Raw genomic sequence first — 24,764 nt, 5'->3', positions numbered from 1 at the left:
CTGAATTGTTAAGAACTCTTTACTATAGATTTGTGGATCTTGTGGACACAAACCCCAATTGGCTTTCAGAGCTAGGTGTTTTGGGAGCCTATCTCTTAGGTGTAAGTCTTGAAAGTTGGGGCACTGGAAGTTGGGTCCAAACTCTTCACTCCTCTGGGAGAAGCAGAGAGTTGTGAGTTCTCTTCCGATTATATGTCACCATGTTGGGGGGTGAGGTTTGTGGACTGTTTGTGTCTCAGCCTCTCCTGCCTATTTTGATACAGAATTTTTTCTCATTTGCCCAATATGTAGGCCAGTTAGTTCACTCAACTGGTTTTTGGATTTCTTTCAGAGGGAATTGCCCCATATGTACTTGTAGATTTGGTATGTCCAGGGGAGGAGGTGAGTTCTGGAGCTTCCTGGGTCACCACCTTATTGACTTTCAATTTCTTTCATTATCACTTTAATGGGAGCAAAGCACAAGTTTTCTATCCTGAGCAACAAAGCCATGTACATGCTACTATTTGTTCATCACCTGCCATATCCTAGGCCCTGTCTTAGGTTTTTGCATACATTATTTTAACATACATCCAAGGAAGTTGTTATTAGCCTTTCTTTACACAAAGAGATATTGAGGATAAGAATGTTGGTATAATTTGTTTATGTCATATTACTGTGAAAACTCATGTCTGGGTTTGTCTGCCTGCGAAATCCTTGTGTTTTCTCCTGTAATACACCAATCCTCACTTCCCAACCCAACCAATTGTCTCTGGCTGTCTTGGTTTGGATGAAGATAGTTCACGTTTATTATGTTTAAAATAAACCATCCTTCCCTTCAAAACTGTCTCTCTCTCTTTTCTTGATGATGGTAGCCCCGTTCTCTCAGTTATCTAAGCCAGAAACCCGAGAGATTCCCAAACTCTTTCTCTTACCTTACCTCTACATCAAATTTCCAAATCTTTTAAGGCCTATGCTATTCCTACACAAAGTCAGTTGGTCTCCAACTGCTTGCTGTGCAAAGTGTGCTCCTCAGACTAGCATTTCTGGCATCCCCTGGGAGCTTGTTAGAAATGCAGAATCAGACATATTGAAGCCGACTCTGCATTTTAACAAGTCCCGTGTGACTTATATGTCCATTAAAATTTGAATAGCCCTATAAACTGGTTCCTTGCTTTTAATCCTATCTTGTATATAGCTGCCAGAATGATCTTTCTGGAACAAAATCTATATGATTTCCCTCATTAAAGCTCATCACTCAGTCACTAGTTGAGAATGAAGTCTGAGAGCCTCAGCGTGGCATCCAAGGACCTCGAGGATGCAATTGTTGACTTCACCCTCACCTCTCATTGTAGCTTCACTTGCATGCTCTCTAATCACACTCCTGTTTTGTACTGTCATGTGTTTATTTGCTCTGATTCCAACAATTAGAATAACCCTTTTCCTCTTCACTTTCAGGCAACCATCTTCCTTCTCATTGAAAGTTCAGCTCTAGGATCACCTCTTCTATAATGACCTTCTTTAGAATTGCCCAATTTTCTTTTTCTGTTGTGTATAAAGTTTCCACTGTAACACTTTCATGTCAGCTTTCTTTTCTAGAGGATGAACTCCCGGAGGGCACTGATAAGATGTTGCCTTTACATCCTTACTACCCAATTTCATTTCTGATTCATATATTAGTTAGAAAGAAAGAGAAGACAGAAGACAGAGTTGTTAAGCAGTTTAAATTAGTATGTCAGAGTTTGGGGGAAAAGGTGGCAAGTCATATCATTTCCTGTGATATATTCTGAATACTCTGTTTTTAGTGTAATTTTGGAGACAAATTTCAAACACCTCATCTTAATTTAAAAGTGAATTCTGTGTTTTGATAGATCAACTTTCTCTTGAGGTCATTTATTTTAAGTGACACCTCATCTTTTTACTAGCAAACTGAGCAAGGGAAAATGGTAACACGAAAAGCTTTAATTCTGTTTTCTGAAAGCATACTATCAGAATGTCAATAGAGTCATTTTACTATGTTCTTTTATCTCATGTTTCAAGCATTCATTCAAACACACAGTAACTAATATCCTATGCTAGGGTAGGTCCAGTACTAGATGTTGGGAATAAAAAGAATAAAATTTCTACCTTCATGGTGTTTATGGTCTTAAGGTATGACATATATTTTTAAATTATATGTAAACATTGAATGGGTTGTTTGGTAAAGTTCTTTTTTGTAATGCCTTGTAGATACTAACCACATAATGAATTTTTTTTATACAAGAGAAAAAGGGCTTTATTACTCTTATTTTATGCTGTATCTATAAATGATTAATATGTAACATTTCTAAAAGCTGTAGCATTCCCTGAAGGGGGGCCTGTAATTTTGCATATTTTTGGTAATAGGTATTTAAAAATATCTTTTCCGATTTTTCCTAGGTTTAGGGATATGTTAACTCTTTATCCAATTAAATGCACATATTTCACCAGAATCATAAAATTGTTTAGGCAGTAGATCATGTTCTTAATACCTTTATTCAGGCATTCTTTTATTCTTTTAGGTACTAAGAGTATGAAAAACAAATGGCAAACTTCCTGTCCAAGGCAATTCTAGAAGGGATTTAGAAAAAAAAAGGCTTTCGTTTCAGTGTAATAAATCCTATGATAGAAGAAGATTCAGAGTCTTATAAAAACCAGAGGTGGGGTATCTGATGTGGCCTGGGGGAGACAGAGAGCAACATTTGGGAAGATTTCTAGAGGAAGATACTTTTTCAAGAATTAGCAAAAATTAGTAGGTTAGGAAGTGAAAGAAGAGTATTCCAGACAGAAGAAACAGCCCTTACAATAGCAAGATAGTTTGATATTCTACTGTAACTAATTGAAAGCACCAAAAGTGTGAGGTGCAAGAAAGACAAGGATTAGAGCAGACACCATCAGTGACATCTTAAAGGACCTTGGATGCACACAATACGGTTCGGGTTTTGTCTTGAAGACAAAAAGGAATACTGAGCAATTTAACAGGTGGTTGAAGGGATCATATTTGTATTTTACACAATTTATATCTACTTCTATACTGTCAATATGCATGATGGTGTATTGACATGTCTTTCTTCCTGCTGCTCCTCTGTGTGGTTTTGGAGTTAGTTCAACTCCTGGTCTACCATGTCTGGGGGACTGGGGACAATTGATGTAAGACTTCTGAGCTCCAGTTTCCTCCAACAGGGGTGATATTAAATGAATACATTGGTACTCTATCAGTTTTGCTGCTGTTATGTGTGTCAGTCCTCATATTTGAATCCTTCTTGCTCACCACTTTCCTTTTTCCTGCTTCCCCTGTTGCTGATTTTGTCACCCAAGCTCTATCATTACTGACTTCTGTTGCTTTCCTTTTCCTTCTCTCTTTCTATTGAAATGAAAACTTCCCGTCTTCAGTAATACAATTTTCACCTAGTCTGTGTGGTTTTTATTTTTTGGTAATCTAATTATTGTTTGACTGTTAACTCCTTTGAGTTGGATTAAATAACAGTTATTTGGATTTGTGGAATTCTGTGTGAACTTTACATCTCTAACTCTTTCTAGTATCAGATGACAACTTTGATCTTTTGGGAAAAACAAAACAGAACAAGTCAGATGGCCAAGTTTAAACATTGCTTGAGAGTAACAAAACTTTCATTCCTTAGTGGATAATGTATTTTATTTTATACTGTTACTTAGTAGGACTGTAATTTTTAGTTTAAAAAATTTTATATAACCAAATTTGCAGGAATTATAGACACACTTGATTTTTATGGGCTTGTTAGAGATCTTATAACAAATTATGAGTGGGATGGCGATAAAATAAAATAAATTTAATTATATGATATTGACTTTAATCCAGAATTTAAAAATAGTAAGTTGAATCTTGTTAGTCTACTAACATAATTGATAATATAAATTAAGATTATATAATTTTAAGGTGCTATTATCATTGAATGAGCTCTGGGCCCAGTTGGACAAGAACAGATCCCAGCTTTTTTCCCAAGCTTGTCTTCGTCTCATTCCCACTTGGGGCTTCATCCCAGCCCTTGCTTCCTCATGTTGCTCCATACACACTGATTAATATTCCTTTGTGAACTAAACTGATGCTTTTTATATTTGATTCCCAGCTCAGACTGCTTCTAGGATCCCTCATATCAAACTGTCTGGTCTACCACTAAACTTTTGCTTTTCTACTATAAGGGTTCATTTTATTGGCAAAAGTGCAAAAGATAAGACAGTAGTCTGGATGATGTGAGGGAAGCAAAACTTGATAAGACATAGCAATACATTGATATCTAGAACAATCATTATTGTATATTTGCAGTCCTCACAGCAAGTTGATGACATAGGTAATGAAAAATCCCCATTTTTCAGATGAGGAATATGAAGCTCAGAGAGTTTAATATATATGAGCTCCATCTGTTTACAAATTGTCAGATTTTACCACCATACAATGGTCCTTCAGCACATGTTTCTTGTACTCAAGCCGTTTACAGTGTCATGAGAAAGTTAAAATATAAATACATAGCCTCATTTGAAATTAAAGGTCCTTGTAAGGTGCACTTCCTAAACTCCAGAGTTTTTTATTTGTAAGTGATTCTACTAGTTTGTTTCTTTTTAACTCTGCCCCAACTCCAGACATTCCTGACTTCTCTCCCGAATGCATATAACATTTTATTACATTGAGTCCTCTGACTTCTCTGTTCATAATTTCACTGATACTAGTTCTTTAGTTTGTACTCACTGCCTCCCCCCGTGGGTTGCACTTCTCTGTTCCATCCTGCAGTTCTCTATCGCTTCCAATTGGTCATGCACACCTGGTCGTTCTACACTTTTACTTCTGCTAGTCATTTTCCTACTCAGAACTTCACAGTTTCTGATGCTTTTAATAACTGGACACAGCCCACTTTCTTGTTTCTATCTCATAAAGGTCAAACACGAATTTTAGAAGAGCCAAGTGAATCCACTCTTTCTTATCAGAACCCACCTTGTTTGTCGCTGCCCCCAGTCCTTCAATGATTACGTACATTCCGCTTCCTCAAGATGCTGGGTAGCTACTGCAGGACTGTAGTGCTAGTACCACTCCTTCAGCTTCTGAAGTTACAGTGCCCTTTAATGTCTCTGATTTACTCTGATGTTTACGCATATCAGCAGTATGGGATTAGAAACGGTCTCGCGTGGTTTTAAGAAGGTACCGAAGGAGAGTGGAAGAGGAAAAAGAAACATTTAATTGAAAGACAATCTAGAATCTTCATCATCTCCCACGCTTTTTCCGTTCCCACTATGGCCACTGGGTTTTAAGTGGTGATTTTCCATGTATCTTTTTCTAACTTTGGCATCATTTCATGAAGTTTTATATATTTTATTTGCGATAAGAATCCAATGTAAGATTCATCTTCTTTCAAGTTTTAGTTGTTATATAAATTACACAAATACTGTAACCTATTTAGTGTATTTTTTATATTCACAATGTGAGCCCACCAGTCATTTTTTTTTTAGTAGGATAATGACAGGCTGAAACAAGGAAGAATCACCATAGAAGAATTTAGATCAATTTATCGAATTATCGCGCACAGAGAAGAAATTATTGAGATTTTCAACACGTATTCTGGAAACCAGAAATTTCTTTTTGAAAAAAATCTGCTTCAATTTTTGATACAAGAACAGTATGCACTTGACATGACCACAAATATTGCTTTTGAGATCATTCAAAAATATGAGCCTATTGAAGAAGGTATGCTTACCTTTCAAAGTTCTCTCAACTATCTAAATGCGGAGTGTTTTTTATGAGTTACAGTTATCAAATTCAAACTTTTGGATGAGTCAGATTTCTTCTGGATAGTATAAAATACTGGCCGTTTTATTTCTATATTTCATAGACTGTATATATCCTTTTTATAACGAAAACTGCACTGTGAAAACAATTACATTCTTTCCTACTTAATTGTCCAGCTTCCTTTTTTTTTTTTTTTTAACTGCTTTGGTATAGCTCTAAAGTGTTCAGAGATGAGCTTAGGCATGGAAAGCAAGATGAGATTCTGTTACATGTAAAGTGATGAAAGAGTCTTCATTTTCATTAACAAGTTAAAAACCAAGTAATAGTCAGTCTTCTACATTTATACATTACACTATTGAAAATATATAGAAGTCTTAAATAGCTAAGTGAAAACTATTCTAGAAAAAATAAAATATTACAAAATCACTACTTCCTTCGTTATTTATACACATCATTGTCTATAACATTTCATAAACATTAAAGATTTTTTGCTTTTCCTTCATTTTTGAATATATTCATCTGGCTTATTTTATTTTTAAAAATATTTTATTTATTTGAGAGAGAGAGAGCACCAGTGGAGGGGCAGGGCAGAGGGAGATGGAGAAGCAGCCTCCCCGCTGAGCAGGGACCCTGACAGGGGGCTTGATCCAGGACCCTGAGATCATGACCTGAGCCGAAGGTAGATGTTTAACCTACTGAGCCACCCTGGCACCCCTAGTCCTCTGGTTTAAATTAAATGACCATTTAAGCTAATGATGTGTCATATAATTTTTGATCCTTGTCCTTTCTAATGGGCAAAACATTTCACAGTTTTTCCACTTATGCTTATCTTAAAATGAAGTAATAAAGACATAATATAATAAAATATTCACAGTTATGAAAAAGTACCATTAAAGCAGTGTTTAACCATACACGAATTAATAAAATAGCTCAAAATATTTATTTAACAAGGGAAGTATGAAAGTTCAAGTTCTGCCTTTGAAAGTTGATTTATGTACTAATGTTTATTATATGATAATATGGATTATAACAAAATCAAACATTTCTTTGTTGAGTCATATATTCATAATTTATTCAAATATTTATTTGTGGCAACCAAGTCTACTTCTGGGGATTGGGGGTGCAGTGAAGAATAAGGCAAACTATATCTTATGTTAATGATGGGGGTGTGAGGGAGATTGACAATAAATAAATGTATGAAAGGATGATTCCACAGAACACTCTGTTCTGCGAGAGATAGAGAGTGAACAACCTGGGAAGACTAGCTCTGGTTGGGTGTTTAGGGTGGTCCACTCTGAGGATGTGACCTTCAAGCTGAGACCGAAATGGTGAGAAAGAACTAGTCATGTGACAAAATGAGAGAAATTTCTGAGGCCAAGGGAAGAAAAGTATTGGACCTGAGCTGGAGAATTCAAGGAACAAGAGGAGGACAGTATGGCTAGAACTTGGAGAATGAGGGGAAGATGAATTTGGGAGATAAGCAAGGATCAAATCATGTCTGTCTTCTAGGTGATAATTAGGATTTGGGCTCCATGACTCACTGTCGTGAAAAGAGTTGTAGCAGTAAGACTGAATGCAGTACTAGTAAGAGTTTAGCGTGATCACTATTAAAATTTGCAGGTTTGCAACAAGATAAAGAGCTTGCACCAGGATGTAAAACAACTACGTCACTAAGCATGCTTGATGACTAGCTGACTTCTTTTTTTAATAGCAAAAACTTTCTCTAGGGAAGTAGTGAATTGATTTATGTTTTGGCTCAAGCTCTTTATGTCATTGCTGACTGGAAACAACCAGTCCACAGATAAGCTCTTTGAGTAGCACTGATGTAGTAGTGAGTATTCAAAAAAAAAAAATTACTTTGGCACTGTTACTTGCAGGTAGTAAATCAAAAAACACAAAAGGATAATGGGATGGTGGCAGTGACATCTCAGAATCGTGTTTGCATTTTAACTATAGTACTACACTGTTCATCCATTTCATCGTTTGAGCCTCCCTCAGCCTCAGATACTTTCACACACAGCCAAGACCTCGTGTTTTGTATACATGCTTATTGATCACTTATTAAGGCCAGTTAGAATTATGATTGGATGGTCCCAAATGCTGCTGGCGCCTCAATCTCATCCCACTTTGGTACACGGTGTGTACCAAATGAGGTTTTTAAATATCCATGAGATTAACTCTCATCTCAATCTGGTAGCTTTTAAGGGCACAAAATGAGTTTGTTTGTTTTCTATTCCATTATCAAAGATATTAACTTAATTATTCAGTGGTTCAAAAGGACTATAAAGCAATCACTGCTCCAGAAAAAAGAATAAATTCATGCAAATCTTTACTATTATAATATATGATACATTTGCCCATATGCTCCCATACTCCTAAATTTGCATGTCTTTCAAACAGAGAGTTTGCATGCCTGTAAACATTTTATGTATTCTCTTCAAGCTTTCATTTTTTTAAGCCAAAATTGTAATAGCATTTTGAATGCTGGCTTTTTAACTTTTATGAAGTAATAAACATTTACTTTTGTCACTATATATTTTTTCTGGTACATTATTTTTAATTGCTGCTTAATACTGTATCATATTTTGAGCCTTAATTTGTTTTTCCCCCCATTTACTCTTTGCCAAGGATCACTCTGTAGTTTAAAGTGAATATTCACACCAGCTGTTATTTTGAGACAAACTGAATTATGAACAACAAAATAGTAATGACAACTAGCATCTATAGAGCGAATTTATGTAACTAATATATAGGGATAGCAGCTATGATTACCATCATTCCAAAGACAGGGAGAAGTTTACTAACGTGCTTGATATGTAACAAGTAAATAGATTTAACAAAAACTGTCTGATTCCAGAGTCAGTGTTGTGCTTATATAGATACTTTTGGTAATGTTATGCCAATAGTATAAACGTTCAGAGATAGTTTGCTAAAGATGCTAACATGCAAATGATCCAGCAATTCCATTCATACGCATGTACCCAACAGAAATGTGTACATATTTGCACCAAAAGGCATGTACTGGTTGTTTATAGCAGCGTTCTTTGCAATAGCCTCCAACTGGAAATTATCTAACTGTTCCTCAAGAATAGAACTGATAAATAATTGTGGTGTACTCACACGATGGAATACTATACGACAATGGGAATAAAAAGTGTCTAACTATATGGAACTATAAGAATAAATCATAGAAACAATGTTGAGCAAAAAAATCAGCCACAAAAAATACATACTGTGTGAATTCATTCCTATAAATCACAAAAAACAGAGAAAACTAATCTAGATGATTAGAAGCTAGACCATTGAATACACTTGCGTGAGAAAGTGAAACGTTAGCAGAAGGCAGGCTTCTGGGGTGCTGCCATATTTTGTTCTTTGAGGTGGGCGCTCCTTATCTAGATGTTAAGCTTATGGAAATTCATTGGCCTATGATATTTGTATTTTTTATATGTTTTTTTAAAACATTAAAAAATCAGAGATGAGTTAAATAATATACTCTCTACTTGAATGTTGATATAGAGGGACTAGGAGTACTCATTAGAAAAAATTTGTTTCCACAGAAAAATTAGAAATGGTATCAATATTAATTTCAAATGAATATTTTAGACACATGCTCTAACAGAATAAGTTTTAAAATGAGATGTAATTTTTATACAGTTAATGATATTTCTGCATCCTTTTAATTTATTTTTTATAGTTAAGAGAGCACATCAGATGTCGTTTGAAGGTTTTACAAGATACATGGGTTCACCTGAATGTCTAGTATTTAAAACTGATTGTGGAAAAGTTTATCAAGATATGACTCAACCATTAAATGATTATTTTATTTCAAGTTCACATAATACATACTTGGTATCTGACCAGTTACTGGGACCAAGTGACCTTTGGGGATATGTAAGGTATTTATTTTGATTTTTATATCTGTTACATTTTACAACACTTGGAAGTTCCAATAAGTGGTAATTCACAGTAAGAGAAGGCTATGCATGTTGTGCAAAAACATAGGAAAGAGAAATTTTGATTTGTGAATATCTTGGAAAGGCAACCTTTAGATGGCTATATAATTATTCCATATTTTAGTATCATACAATTTCCTTCAAATTCTGCCTGTTGATCTCCTTTCCCTGATTATTGCCCCTCTGAGTTTCCCTGAATAATTTGGATACCTCTCATAGGAAACTATATGAACAAGAACTTTCTTATCTTATTTCACCAAAACATCTTAGATTTTTAAAAAATATAGTTAAAATTATTTCCCAGACATCAAGATACCATGCTACAAATAAAGGCAACACATAAATAGATAAATTATATACTTTGTCATTTATAGATTAGATAGAGATATTTATATGTCAAATGATTTACATAGATTAAGCAATCTATACTACACCTCTAATTTTGCACTCTACAAAGTATCACGCTGTCAATACCAGGCTTCAGCTCAGGCAGTCAGCTGAGAATACATTGGTGAACAAGATTTTCAGAGCTCATGTGTTCATGAGAATAGACATCATAAGCAAGTAAACAGATTGATATTTTCAAGGACAGATGAGTCACATAGAGAAGGTAAACAAGGGTAACATGAGAGAAAGTAAAGTTGGGGTGAAGGGTGTTACTTTAGTTAGAAGGTCAAGAAAGACTTCTCAAGAGGAGACATAGTTTGGTCTGAGTGATGATAAAGTGGAAGTCTCAGAAACGTTTGGTAAGAAGGGCATGCTAAGTAGAAGAAATAATAAATGCTTAGGCATATTCAAATGAGAGAAAGCAAGTATAGCTGGAAACAAATGAATGGAGAATGAAGGGAGATGAGTTTGAGGAAGTAGATAGGGTCAGTTTATGAGGGTCTTAGGGGCCATGGAAAGGAGACTGGATTTTATTCCAGTTGTATTGGGAAGTCATTGAAGAGGTTTTCCTTAAAATAATGTCATAATTCTATTTACTTTCTACTGTGCAGGAAAGACTGACAGTGTAGGGGTGTAGGGGTGGCATCTATAGATGACTGGAGAAGATATTGTAGCAGTGCAGCTGATGATGGTTATGCAGATAATGAATTCATGAGGCAGCTGTTGAGAGTGGTTGAATTTGAACTATTTTAAGGGGGCTGAGCCAAGAAGACTTACCAAATGATTTGAAGGGAGGTATAAGGGAAAGAATACTATCAAGATTTTTGGCCTGATAACTTAGCATATGAGGATACTATTGACAGAGATAGTGAAGCCTGATGAGGCCGTTCTAGGGTGTGAGGCAAAAGCAAGAGCGTAATAGTTCCCACATATAGCTGAGATACCAATTCATTGTCAAAGGGCTAGTTCAGACGTTAAGTATATGTGTCTGGGACTTAAATATCTAGACTAGAAAAATAGAATTGGAAGTCATCGATATACTGGTATTCAAAGCTACATGATTGGTTGTCATTAATAAGGAAATCATGGGTGGAAAAGATATCTCATAATTCCATGATAGTATCAAACTTACAAATAAACATGGCTTTGTCAATTTAAAATCTTATGTAAACACATGAATTCATGAGCTCAGAAATATATCCATTTAGAATTCCATAAGGATAATCCAATTCATAGCTATACTTTCATTCCAGAAATTTCTACTCATACTTAATTACTTTAATTTTTTTATAGAAAGAACATTATTTATTTTTTTAATAATTTTTATTTTACTTTAATTTTTTTTAAAGAGAAAATATGCATTTTATTCGGGTTGATTTAGAAATGCAGAAAATTTACTTTTGAATGAGGAAAATGTTCCACCCAACTAAACATTTAAATTTACATTTAATGTAATTGCATTTAAATTTAATTGTATTTCTTCCACCCACTTGTGGAAGATACACTCTTAGAATGCAAGTTTTTCAAAATTTCTCTATGCACGAGAAGAGGTATAATGTAATGTTCAATTAACGCAAAGTTTCTGGTGCTGATATTTCCTCTCTTTCCCTCCTTTGTTAATTATGTGACAGCTACAACCTCTTTGAGTCTCAACTTCCTCATCTCTAAAAGGAAGACTAATATTAACTGCCTTAAAGCATTAAATATTTTAATCCATGAAAAGCCTCTTAAACTTATTTAAATGGAATTTTCTTTTTTTTTTTTTACTGAGTGACAGAGAAACTTCTATTAGTCACTTCCAAATGGGGACTCGGTGTGAAATAGTAGAAAGTGGCTTCCCTAACACCGTTGTGGAGACACAACTTTCTTTTATGTGCCTCCAAATAAAAGGAGTTGGTTTGACACAGTGAAATCCACTCAAATCATTTTTGCTGGGGACCAAACCATGTAGTGGAAATAAGCAGTTTGGTAAAGTTTGGCTTGATCTAAGGAAAAAATTAAAGCTATCTAGAGAAGTAGCAAGAACCAGTATTATTTAGATTGTCCTTCATGGAAAGTTTTCTTTCACAATTTAGTTTTTGGTAGTGTTTTTGTTTTCCCAGCAGAGCGTTCAAGATTTTTCTCTGGCAACGGCCCAGAGGACTGATATTCTGTAGTGATAAAAAAAAAAAAAAAGGCAAGAAATTTACTTTCACAATAAACTAAGAGGAGAATAATGCAAACATTTTTTAATGGCAATTAATAAAGTTTACAAATAGATATTGCTTTTCCAATTTAAAATAAAAAATGTAAATAAATCCACAAGATGAGAAATATATTCATTTTGAATTCTACAAATATAGCCCAGTTTAGGACTTGTACGTAAATTAGTTCATCACCTAATTCACCCATGGAAATATCAATGAGTAAACAAAATTTTTTTAGAAGAGCACACTAGGTCATTTCTCCAACACAAGGACAAACAGACCAACAAAACTCTGAAATTTTACATTATAGCGCATCACTATATGCCTGAATAAAGCTGTGTGCACTTAAAAAATAAAACAAAAATGGTCTTAAAAAACAAACAAACCTCAAAAAAACTAAAAAAAAAATTAATTATTTAATTTTATATTTTGCATTGTTTTGGTGAAGCCTCCAAGATAGACGAGATTTCCTTCCCCTCTAATGCTCTACCTCCTCGGTTTCCCTCTATCTTTCATCCATATTATTCCCAAAGGAGCATAAGGTCTCTTTATTTTCTGAATTCAGCACCTGGATTTTGGGGTCATAATTGCTTTATCTTTGCTCAATTAACACTCGTCTGTTAATATTGCTTGAGTCATATTTTTAGAAAGTTGACTAAATTTGATCCCCCAACAAGTATTAGATCTAAAAGGTCTATTTTCTCACATGGTCTCTTTGATACTCTGTGTTTCCGTTTGGAAGAACCGCTGATTTTCTATCAAGTTCTTGGTGCTGGGACCACAATCCCTTTTTCTGTTACGGCTTAGGGCAGGGTTTTTCAAATCTTCACATTATGAGGTCAGATCATTCTTTGCTGTGGGGGGCTTGTTCTGTGCATGGTAGAATATTTAGCAGTAACTCTGGCTTCTCTGCTCTAGATGCCAGTTGCAAATTCCCTTTCCATTCCCAGTTGTGGCAACCCAAAGTGTCTCCAGACATTGCCAAATGTCTTCTAGGAGGCAAAATTGTCCTGACTGGAAACCACTGGCCTAGAGACAGTGGGATAACTCAATATCCTTCTTGGAAAACAAGTGTTAACTTGGTTTTCTCTGGGAAAAAGATCTTAGAGTATAGCAGGGCCTTCTTCTATCTACTCCCTGATACGTGGCTGTCAATTCTAAGATCCTGATGTCTCAAGTCAGCCCACTTTTCATTCAGTTTCTCCTCCAAGATTGTATTTTAGGAGATCACTTCTGTCTGCCTGCCACTTGTTTTCTTACATCCCTAGAATGCCCATTTTTTTCTAATAAAAACACAATAAATGTTTATTGATAGTGAACTGTATCTAACAAACATTTTTTATGAGACTGAATTTTAGTTACTGCCCTTGTAGAAATGAGAGTGTAAGGAATAGGGAGAAATTGCAGGGTTCAGAGTCCACTGCACTACCCATCGCACCATCTTGTTGGTGCTGGAACTGTGGATGGCACATATTACTTCCATGTTGGGCTGTGCTCGCAGAAAATAAAAAAAATGTGTTCAGGTCAACACAACAATTTGTCTTTTTTACGGGCTCGGTTATATGTTTATTGCAAAATCACAAATAGTCTTTGGGATATTTTGACACTATGGCATACATTTTTAATGATCCAGAAATGACAATTTATTTTGTTTAAATTTTGTTAGTGCCCTTGTGAAAGGATGCCGTTGCCTGGAAATTGACTGCTGGGATGGATCACGAAATGAACCTGTTGTATACCATGGTTATACACTCACCAGCAAGCTTCTGTTTAAAACTGTTATCCAAGCAATACAGAAATATGCATTCATAGTACGCACGTATCTTTGTTAAATTACAGTTATCGAAGCACAATATAATTTACTTGCTTCAAAATCCTATAATGCTCGGCCTTAGTTTAGATCAGTGATACTTCAAATTGTGTGTTATGATCTATGTGGCATGTAGTTAAAGGTAGATTTATCAAAGTTAATCTCAAGTAGTAAGATGAATGTTTCAGGGAACTTTTTGTTTAATTATATTATATATATATATATATATATAGTGTGTGTGTGTGTGTGTGTGTATTGTGTTACCATAGAAATATATTTCATACTGTGAGTTACAGTCAAAAAAGAGTTTGAGAAATACTGGTCTATAGAGTAGTAAATATTTTACCAATATTCAAGTACTTTGCTTTCAAAACACAAACTATGTCAAAAATGTATTACATACATGGTTGACAGTTATAATGACTATGATGGCAGCATTTCATAAGGCAAAGAATGTTTAGAAGTTTACTTTGGATTTAAAAAAATTATTGTTGGATTTATTAAAGTTACAGATTCAAAGACCTAGTTCTTTTGAGAGCTTCTAAATTCAGCCCACAAATCTAGTCTATAAATTGAGTGGGTTTTAACATTCAGTTTAGAATAATACTTGGTTCTATTTACAGACTTGGCTAATTAAGCACCTTCAGGCATTTTAAATTGCTTTTGTAAAGTTAGTATATTTGATTTCTTTCTTAAGTACTTCAATTGCAGTGCCATTGAAGAGATTTAACAAGATCTTACTGAATACTTAAACAATGTATATCTGATAAATTAAACTTACAAATTTGATAAACCTGAAGTTCTCCTAAGTAGGTCAATACGTTATCTATAAATATAAACATAACTTAAAAATCACAAATTTAAATTGACTGCTCTATTATGTGAGAGTATAAAATACTAAAAATCTACAAAATATACATATAAAATATGAAAAATTTCTATTTTAGTATAAAACATTGATATATGGCATTGATTCTCTTAAACATCTAATTTCTGAAGATTCCTAGATTTGTATCTCGCCCTTGAACTCTACACCAACATAGACAAGTATGTATTGGACATCTCGTCTTGCATATGTAACTGGCATATTTAACTTAACATGTTTAGAACTGAGCTCCAGATATTCCTCTTCCTCCCAGGCCCGCTCTTCCCATGGTCTTCCCCATCTCAGTTACTGGTGACTCCCGTGTTCAAACCTAAATCATCATTGTCGACTTTAACCCTCCTCTCCTCATTTCTCTCCAACCCTTCAGTAAGTTCTTCAGTATATCCTCTTGGGTCTACTTTCAAAATATACACTGAATTTAACCCCTTCTCCCCATTCTCACTGTCATTGTCTAGGCAACTACCGTCAACTCTCACTTGGATTATTGCAATTCACCTCTTCTCTCCCTCTTCCTCTCAAGTTTCATCTCAATGTTTCAGCCAGAGTGACTTTTTGGTGAGTCAAATCATATCATTCCCCTTCTCAAAACCTTCAATCCCACTCAAAATACAAACTGAAATCCATGTTTAACCTGTTTTCTGTTCCTCCGACTTCTACTTGTCTCTCCATTGTTCACATGGTCATTCTGGCCTCCTTACTCTTTTTCAGACAAATCCCGAAGCCCTTGAACTCCCTCTTCCTTTTATCTGAACCGCTCTTCCCAAATATTTGCATAGCAAACCCTCTCACATCATTCAGGGTGAGTGATTGAGGGAATAGAGGCAATCTTAAAATTCAAAGGCCTTGAAAGGATGGAAATCCTTACAGCTTCTAAGACTCAGAGAAAGAGATGGAATGAAAAAAATTTTGAACAACAAAGATTCAATGGGACTTCTCAGCTGAACAGGGTTACTCAGTTTTGTAGCAAGTTTGTTAGATCGAAGGTTGAATTTTCTTTTTTTCTTTTTTTTTAGGAAGATTGTATTATTTCATTATTTATTTATTTTTAACTTCCACCTTTCATTTTGTATAACTTTTTATTGAAATATAATCTGTATTATATTAATGTACAAGTATATAAATCAACATCATGCAAGTTGATACCTTTCTACAAATTGAACACACATAACCAACAGCCAGAGCCCTTTCTCATGCCTTTCCTAGTCATTAATCCACAAACAGGAGTTGGCAACTGTATTGACTTCTAATACCACACATTAATTTTTCCTGTTTTTATACTTTATATAAGTGGAATAATATCTGTGTGTATTCTTATTTATTTTTTTATTTTTTTATTTAAATTCAGTTAACATATAATACATTATTGGTTTCAGAGATAGAGGTCAGTGATTCCTCAGTCTTATATAACACCCAGTGCTTATTACATCACATGGCCTCCTTAAGGTCCACCAATCAGTTACCCCATCCTCCCATCCCTCTCCCCTCCAGCAACCCTCAGTTTGTTTCCTATGCTTAAGAGTCTCTTACAGTTTGTCTCCCTCTCTGATTTCATCTTGTTTTATTTTTTCCTCTCTTCCCCTATTATCCTCTGTTTTGTTTTTTAAATTCCACATATCAGCGAGATCGTATGATAATTGTCTTTCTCGGATTGACTTATTTCACTTCACATAACACCCTCTAGTTCCATCCAAGTTGTTGCAATTGGCAAGATTTCAATTTTTTGATGACTGAGTAGTATTCCATTGTATATAGATATCACATCTTCTTTATCCATTTGTCTGTTGATGGACATCTGGGCTCTTTCCATATTTCGCTATTGTGGACATTGCTGCTCTAAACATTGGGGTGCAGGTGCTCCTTTGGATCACTACATTTGTATCTTTGGGGTAAATACCCAGTAGTGCAATTGTTGGGTCATAGGGTAGCTCTATTTTCAACCTTTTGAGGAACCTCCATACTTTTTTCCAAAGTGGCTGCACCAGCTTGAGTTCCCACCAGCACTGTAAGAGGGTTCCCCTTTCTCCACATCCTCACAAACATCTGTGTTTCCTGAGTGATTAATTTTAGCCATTCTGACTGGTGTGAAATAATATCTTATTGTGGTTTTGATATGTATTTCTCTGATGCCGAGTGATGTTGAGCACTTTTTCATGTGTCTGTTGGCCATTTGGATGCCTTCTTTGTAGAAATGTCTGTTCATGTCTTCTGTCGATTTCTTGATTGGATTATTTATTCTTTGGGTGTTGAGTTTGATAAGTTCTTTATAGATTTTGGATACTAGCCCTTTATCTGATATGTTATTTGCAAATATCTTCTCCCATTCTTCGGTTGTCTTTTGCTTTTGTTGACTGTTTCCTTTGCTGTGCAAAAACTTTTTATATTGAGGAAATTCCAATAGTTCATTTTGTCTTTGTTTCTCTTGCCTTTGGAGACATGTTTAACAAGAAGTTGCTGTGGCTGAGATCACAGAGGTTGCTGCCTGTGCTGTCCTCTTTGAAGGTTGAATTTTCTACTCAAGATCGTCACCATTAATTTGGGGAAGAGAGAGCAATAAAATAAAATAGACTTGATAATTATGACTAGGAAAGAATTTGGGGTATAGTTACTGGCTCATGCTACTCATTAGAAGCAAGCATATAAGGAGTCTAATTTTTTAAGGGAATTACATTGCCAAAACACAACATGATAAAGCACGACAAAATACAACATAAGTATGATTCTTAGGTGAGCCTTAAAACAACCTTTGGTCTATAAATAAAAAAAGATGAGCTTTCCCCACTGAGTGTCAGGGTCTGAGAAATCTGTCTGCTAGGCCACCACTTTGCTTATTCTCAAAATCACTTTTTATATTTGGGAAAAAATTTTATACTGTTCTTTTCATATTAGACTAGGACATATATATGTATGTGAGTCTGTATGAAGTTATTGTAGTAGGATGAATATGGGCCCACAAAGGTTTAATTCCTGGAACCTGTCAATGTTACTTTATTTGGAAAAAGAGTCTTTGCATATAGATGAAATCAAACACCTCAAGATGAGATGATTATCCTGGATTAGCTGGGTGGGCTCAAATGCTACACAGAAGAGGAGACAACATGAAGATGAGGGGTAGAGATTAGAGTGATATGACCACAAGCTAACGAATGTAAGAGGCAAGGAATAGATCTCCCTTAGAGCCTGTTGTTCCATTGATTTTAGCCAGTGAAATTGATTTTAGAAGTTTGGCCCCTAGAATTATGAAAGAATAAATTTCGGTTCTTTAAAGCAACCAAGTTTGTGGCCAATTGCTACAGCAGCCTCAAGAAACTAATACACATTAAAAAGGCTTAATATTGTATCTCCTATTCAAAGGTCGGTGATAATGCAACAGACCTTGCAAGCCTTGACTTGTTTACAAGTTGGTAAAATTGTGCCCTGATGAGTATATAGGAAAACAAAATAAAATAATTTTAAATGAGACCCCAAAATGAATGTTGTTTTCTCTATTTTGTGACACATTTCAAATTTACAGTGGTGACAAAGGGCAAAAAATATCTTTGGAAAGCCATTTTTATTTAAAAGATTCTCTCTATTATTATATTTTTATCTCTGTTTCTAATTATAAAACCATGAGTTTTGATTATAGAATTTGAAACTTAAAAAGTGGAAATAAATATATATAATAAACCAAAATATATATGCTTAACACATTAAATTGGAGAATTTTACTCTTTAGCAACTTGTTTTTTTCCTCATAAGACTATATTATAGGTAACTTTCTATAGCAGAATATATAGCTCTACTTCCTTCTTACCAGATTTATATCATTCCTTTAAATGGACGTGGCATAATTTATTTAAACAAATACCTACTGTTGGATGTTTCAATTGTTTCCTATAATTGTAGTATAAATAGTAATAATCTTCCTTTTTATATAGATTTAATGTTCCCTGTTATGTCAAACTCAAAAGTACTTTCAGTTTAAAGAAATACTTATTCTGTAAAAGTACAGAACATTGAATGTAAGTTTTAAAATAGATGAACTGTTTCTATTAATTGCGTTAAAATTATTGAGGAGTTCTGGTCAATAACCGTAGTAATGGTTAATTTTTTAGACATCTGACTACCCAGTGGTGCTCTCTTTAGAAAATCACTGCTCCCCTTCCCAACAAGAAGTGATGGCAGACATTTTGCAGTCTGTTTTTGGAGATGCCTTGCTTTCTGATATGCTTGATGATTTTCCAGACAAACTACCTTCACCACAGGTAACATTTTGTCTGAGGAGCTCAGGTTAATAAAGAAAAAGCATATCATTATTATGTTGATGCATAAACTGGGTAGAGTTCAGTGAAAATGCTTAGTTTTGATTATGTATAGAGGTGTATCTTTGCAATGTGCTGCCTGGGAAATGTTCGAATATATAGAGATATATGTAAAAACTCATGTTTTTATTGTGTGTCATACCCCATATGTCCAAAATTTCAAGTCAGTTAAATTAGGCCACATGAATTTGGTATGTTTTTTAGGCAAAGGCTAAGAAAGAGGCAAAGATCTAGGTTGTTAATAAAGTCCTTGTTCAATTCCTAGCATCTGGGTGGCAGGTTTCCCCCCCTTTTTTCCCTTTTAAGATGTATCTATTTACTTGAGAGGGAGGGAGGGAGAAAGAGAGAGATTGGGGTGAGGGGCAGAGGGCGAGGGAGAGAGAATTTTAAGCAGAATGCACTGACTGTGGATCCCCACGCCGGGCTCAGTCTCACAACACTGAGATCACCACCTGAGCCAAGACCAAGAGTCAGATGCTTAACTGACTGCGCCACCTAGGTGCCCTTTTTTTTTTTTTTTAAATCTGTTTTTTGCAGTTTCCCTTTCTTTTATGGGACACTTTCCATCTTCAACTCAGCATACTCAAATACTTGGTTTAAAAAACCACCCCCACCCTAGTCTCATGATTTCGATCTCTCTTCAGTTCTCTCTTTATTATTTTCTGTTTCAACCCAAATTTCCACTTTCTCATCTTCTCACAACCTAACGAGGTTCCTCTTCCACCTGCACCTCAGTAAGTATCTCATTGTCATCAGAGACTTTCCTACCAGTACATTCTAACAGACCTATTTCAGTCACCATCTGACTTCTTTCCTTCACAACATTAAATACTGGGAAGACTCCTTCCTATCCTTGAAATGCTTTTTTCTGTAATACCATATTTTTTAGGTTTTCCTCATCCCTCTCTGGCCAGTCTTTCTTAGTTTCCTCTGCCAGCCTATTCTCCTCACCCCAAATTTCATCAGGTGTTAAATGAATGAACTTTTTTTTTTTTTGCATGACAGGATAGTATCGTCTAACAATCAATAGTTGCATTTTGACGTGTCATCATTTTGGTATGTAGAGCAGTGTTTTTCTAATACTTGAATATTTTCCTTCATATTTTTCCTTATTTTATTTAGATGAATGGAAAATTTAAAGATGAAAGTTGTGCCACTGGTAATGAGAAGTATAGGATTCATGATAACATTGAGATGAACAAAAATAATTGAACAGGTGGAAAAACTGTGACTCTTTCACCCCATAAGAATGCTCATGACTAAATGCCTCAATTATGAAAGAAAAGACAGAAAATGTCTCAATTATACCATCAAAGATTTAATCTAATCAAAGATGTAATCTAAGTTTTAATTTAATGGTCTAGTTTTCTAGGAATAGGAACCCTCCTCCTATTATTCATAAATCAACTTTCTAGCATACAGATATGAGTTTCCATTAAAGATTTTGCTTCTGTACTAAAGTAAGGAGATGCTTTCCAACGTGTAAATGAGGAATTAGAGATACAGTCATTTTCTCATTCCTCACTTGGTCATTGGGGTACAAAAGAATTGCCTAGAGGCTTGTTAAAGAGGCATAATTCCAGTCCTACAACTCAAGATTCTGATTCTTTAATTTTGACAGTAGATCCCAGGAAGCTATTCCTTTAACAAGCACTCCAGGTGATGCGTTTTTTTTTTTTTTTGAGATTTATTCACCTATTGTAGATAGAGAGAGAGCGAACAGGGGGAGGGGCAGAGGGAGAAGGAGAGAGAGAATCTCAAGCTGACTCCTTGTTCAGTGTGAAGCCCGACGCAGGGCATGATTCCATGACTCTGAGATCATGACCTGAGCCAAATCAGAGTCAGATGCTTAACTGACTGAGCCCAGGTGATGCTTTTGATGCATGGGGGTGCATAGTGCACTTTGGTAAACTCTGTATTTGAGAGTCATAGAAGGTGCATAGTAATAGAGGGAAGACCTAAGGTGATGGAGTAATTTGAGTGGGTACCTAAGGATAGTAAAGAGAAGGGACAAATCAAAGCTCCTTGAAGAAAAGAATTTTATTTCATAGTCCAGATTTCAGCAGCATTATATGTAAAACATAGCAGGCATTTAATAAGTACATTCATAGGTGTGCCTGGCTGGCTCAGTCAGTAGAACATGCAACTCTCGATCCCAGGGCCGTGAGTTCAAGGCCCACATCGGGTGTGGAGCCACCTTAAAAAAAAAAAAGAAAAGAAAAAGTATGTTGATAAATTAAATAGTTGAAAAGGGCAGGGTTGAACAAGGGAAAGGAACTGGAAGTCTTTGGATTTAGAACAAGTGACTCTGATGGTCAATTTTGCCATGCTCCTAGTTTTGACATACAGGAAATATTAAGTTGACGATGCTTGTGGCTAATACAATTGAAATATGAAGAAGATTTGCAAATCTTTAATTTAAATTTAGTCTATTCTAAGTGTCAAATATTACAATAGACATTTTTGAATACCTGATCTCATTGAATGCTTTTTAATGTTGAATAACAGATTAATGATCTGAAGCATTTACTACCAAAAGTTGTAACATTCTTTTATAGCATTTTGAGCATTTTAATATATATGTAAATATAAAATATAAAATGTATTATAAATAAATATATATAAGTTATACATAAATACATACAATATATGTGTGTATATACACACACACATATATAATTGTCATGTATGCCAGTTTTTAAAAATAGTAGGAATTTGTGGAATGTAAAACAAATGGAGCCACAGTAAGTCTCAATCATAACAGGCTTATTTTGGGGTGAATTTTGGTCAATACCTTAATATCACTGATTTCTATTAAGGTATTATAGGAGTATGGAAAAAGATGGAGTTCTTACATATTTTACTACTGTGGGCTAACTGAAAACACTGTGAAAGACTTTTCAATGACTGTTCGAATGCAAACTTCCCTGTAAATGTGTAATTGTATCTCTCTTTCAAATTGTTTCTGTAGGCATTAAAATTCAAAATATTAGTTAGAAACAAGAAAATAGGATCCTTAAGGGAAACCCGTGAAAGAAAAGGCTCTGATAAGCACGGTCAGGTAGAGGAATATGAAGAGATAGATGAAGATGTGGAGGATGAAGTCAAAGGATCACAAGCTTTGGCTGTTTTAGAAAACGATTCAGAAAAGGAACCAAGGACAACACCTGTAACTGGATTACCACTTTTCAGGAGAAGGAGGGTGAGATGATACTTTGTGAAAATCTTACAAGTGATTGAAAAGTTGTTTTATTTTCTTACTGGTGGAGAATTAAACTATTTTTTTTTGGAGGGAAAAATCTTTTATAAAAGATTCCTTATAAAAATTCTAGTCTATCATTTAAAACTCGTTTGGAAAAAATTAGCATGGGAAAAGAAAATTTTAAAGTTATATCTTTTCCTGTGTTAGTTTTTTTTTTTTAAGATTTATTTATTTATTTGAGAGAAAGAGAGAGTGGGGCACTAGTGGGGGGAGGGCCAGAGGGAGAGGGAGGGAGAGACTCTCCAGCAGACTCCCTGTTGAGCACAGAGCCTGATAGGCACTTGATCTCATGAGCCACCCAAGTGCTCCTGGCTGTTTTTAATGTTTTCTCAGTGGTCCAATATTATGCATTTTTATGTACTTGGCATTGTGCAATGTACAAAACACAAACAATGAACAACATAATATCTCTGCCCTTAAGGAGACCATACTGTCAGAGACAAGAAAATCACCGTTATAATATATAGTATTATAAGTATGCAAATTAGCATGATAAAAGAAGGTATCTTGAGTTGCAAGTGACATTAAACTAATTCAGTAGGTTTAAGTAAAATGTGAATTAGTTAATTGTCTCACATCAATGAAAAGTTCAGGGAAAGGGGTTCAGATTTCAGGAATGACGTGGTATAATATCTCAAGCAAAGGCCAGAGAACTTTCTTTCTCCAACTTTGGACCCACTTTCTCTACATTGGCGCAAAACTTCGCAAAGCTTCAGCTTCATATTCTTTCAAGCTCAAATCCAATGGAAGACCTACTTATCTCTCAGATGACCAAGCAAAAGGTTTTGTGCATTGGCTATAATCCAGTTATGGGCACAGCCCAGAGTCAACCGCTATTGCTAGGGAACTGCAAAGCTCTGATTAGCCAGGCCTGATCCGCATTATCCATACTTAAGCCCATGGATTGAGCCCGAGCAAGGAAAGTTTTCCCAAACAAAACTTGGGAAGGAGCTAGCAGAAGTGTAGAAAGTCTAGATGCTAGCATGTAAAAGAACAAACGTGTACCCCACAGCAGAAGTTATTCCCAAATGTTGGATCACACTAGACGTACACCTACTCGTGACTAAGTATCCTCAAGTTGTAAAATTCACGAGAGTATACAGAACTTTGGGGAAAAGGAAATAGTAGTAATGGTCATTTTCAATACTACATTAGCTGGGATTTTAGACGTGTGCTGTCTCATGTTAACATTAAATACTATCATCAGGAAAAATAATCAGATTGACCCATTCCAAATGGTTTTTGAGGAGATAATATTATGAAAAGACTCATATAATTGATCTGAAAACATATTTTCTTTATTGGAAAAGGAATTTTTCAAATGATTTATTGCCAAAATATGAAATTATTGCATTTTATTTTTATATCACAAAGGTAAAAGTGTCTATGGCCCTATCTGATCTTGTCATTTATACCAAAGCTGAGAAGTTCAGAAGCTTTCGGCATTCAAGATTGTATCAGCAGTTTAATGAAAGTAATTCTATTGGGGAGTCAGAAGCCCGAAAACTTTCAAAGTTGAAAGGTAAATTCTTATGATTCAAGCAGACGAAGTGTTTAAACAACTTTTATTCACAGCAAAGGTGTCAAGATTGGTCAATGACATTTATAAAAACTATATTCTCATAAAATTTCAACATACTTATTGTAATTTTAAAAAGGTTGTATGCCTCAGGTCACAATAAGTGATTTCACAGAATTTGTTTTATTAACTTCTTCACGTCATGAAATTTTGATTGAGAATGTCCAGTGTGGACACTTTTGTGGGCGGGGCCCTGGTGAGCTGTTAGTAGAGGAGAGCGGTGAGTGACAAGGCTGCAGAGGTAGGCAGAGCCAAATCGCAAGAAATGTGAACTTTGTCCTAGACTCCAAGATGAGCAGGATTGATATCTCAGGAGTCACACCACCCTTTCTGTGTTTCCGAAGGATGCCTTTGATAACAGTGTAAAGGTGAGAAACCCTGTACGGGGGAGATGATGAAGGCTCATGGTAGAGGGAGCCATAGTGAACTGTGTGGACTCAGTAGGCACCCGAGGCAGACAATTAAATAGACCTAGAGGCTGTATGTCCAAGGTGAGGGAGAAGGAGGACACGGCCTCCAGGCCCGGCTGCCACATGGCTGTACAGAGTGTGCACTGTCCCTGCACACCAGCAGTGGTACCATTAGTCTCTGCACCTTCTTTTCACTGTCTTCTGATTCTGAACCCGAGGTGGCATTTCTGTTTGCTAG

General features: G+C 35.4%; 1 protein-coding gene across 1 annotated transcript in view; it reads left to right on the top strand.

Moving 5' to 3' along the window:
• Window positions 1-5,637: 5,637 nt before the first annotated feature.
• Window positions 5,638-24,764, top strand: part of PLCZ1 (phospholipase C zeta 1) — a 35,543-nt gene continuing 16,416 nt past the window's right edge. The window contains exons 1-6 of the mRNA XM_019802403.1: window positions 5,638-5,707; window positions 9,447-9,648; window positions 13,945-14,089; window positions 19,069-19,218; window positions 22,247-22,477; window positions 23,912-24,059. Of these exons, the coding sequence (XP_019657962.1) occupies window positions 5,653-5,707; window positions 9,447-9,648; window positions 13,945-14,089; window positions 19,069-19,218; window positions 22,247-22,477; window positions 23,912-24,059 (931 nt within the window). The 5' untranslated portion in view covers window positions 5,638-5,652. The remainder of the gene's footprint in view (window positions 5,708-9,446; window positions 9,649-13,944; window positions 14,090-19,068; window positions 19,219-22,246; window positions 22,478-23,911; window positions 24,060-24,764) is intronic.

This window comes from Ailuropoda melanoleuca, chromosome 16, assembly GCF_002007445.2.
Source record: "Ailuropoda melanoleuca isolate Jingjing chromosome 16, ASM200744v2, whole genome shotgun sequence".
NCBI lineage: Eukaryota > Metazoa > Chordata > Mammalia > Carnivora > Ursidae > Ailuropoda > Ailuropoda melanoleuca.
The sequence above is the reverse complement of the archived record's forward strand: the minus strand, read 5'-3'. Positions and strand labels throughout refer to the sequence as shown.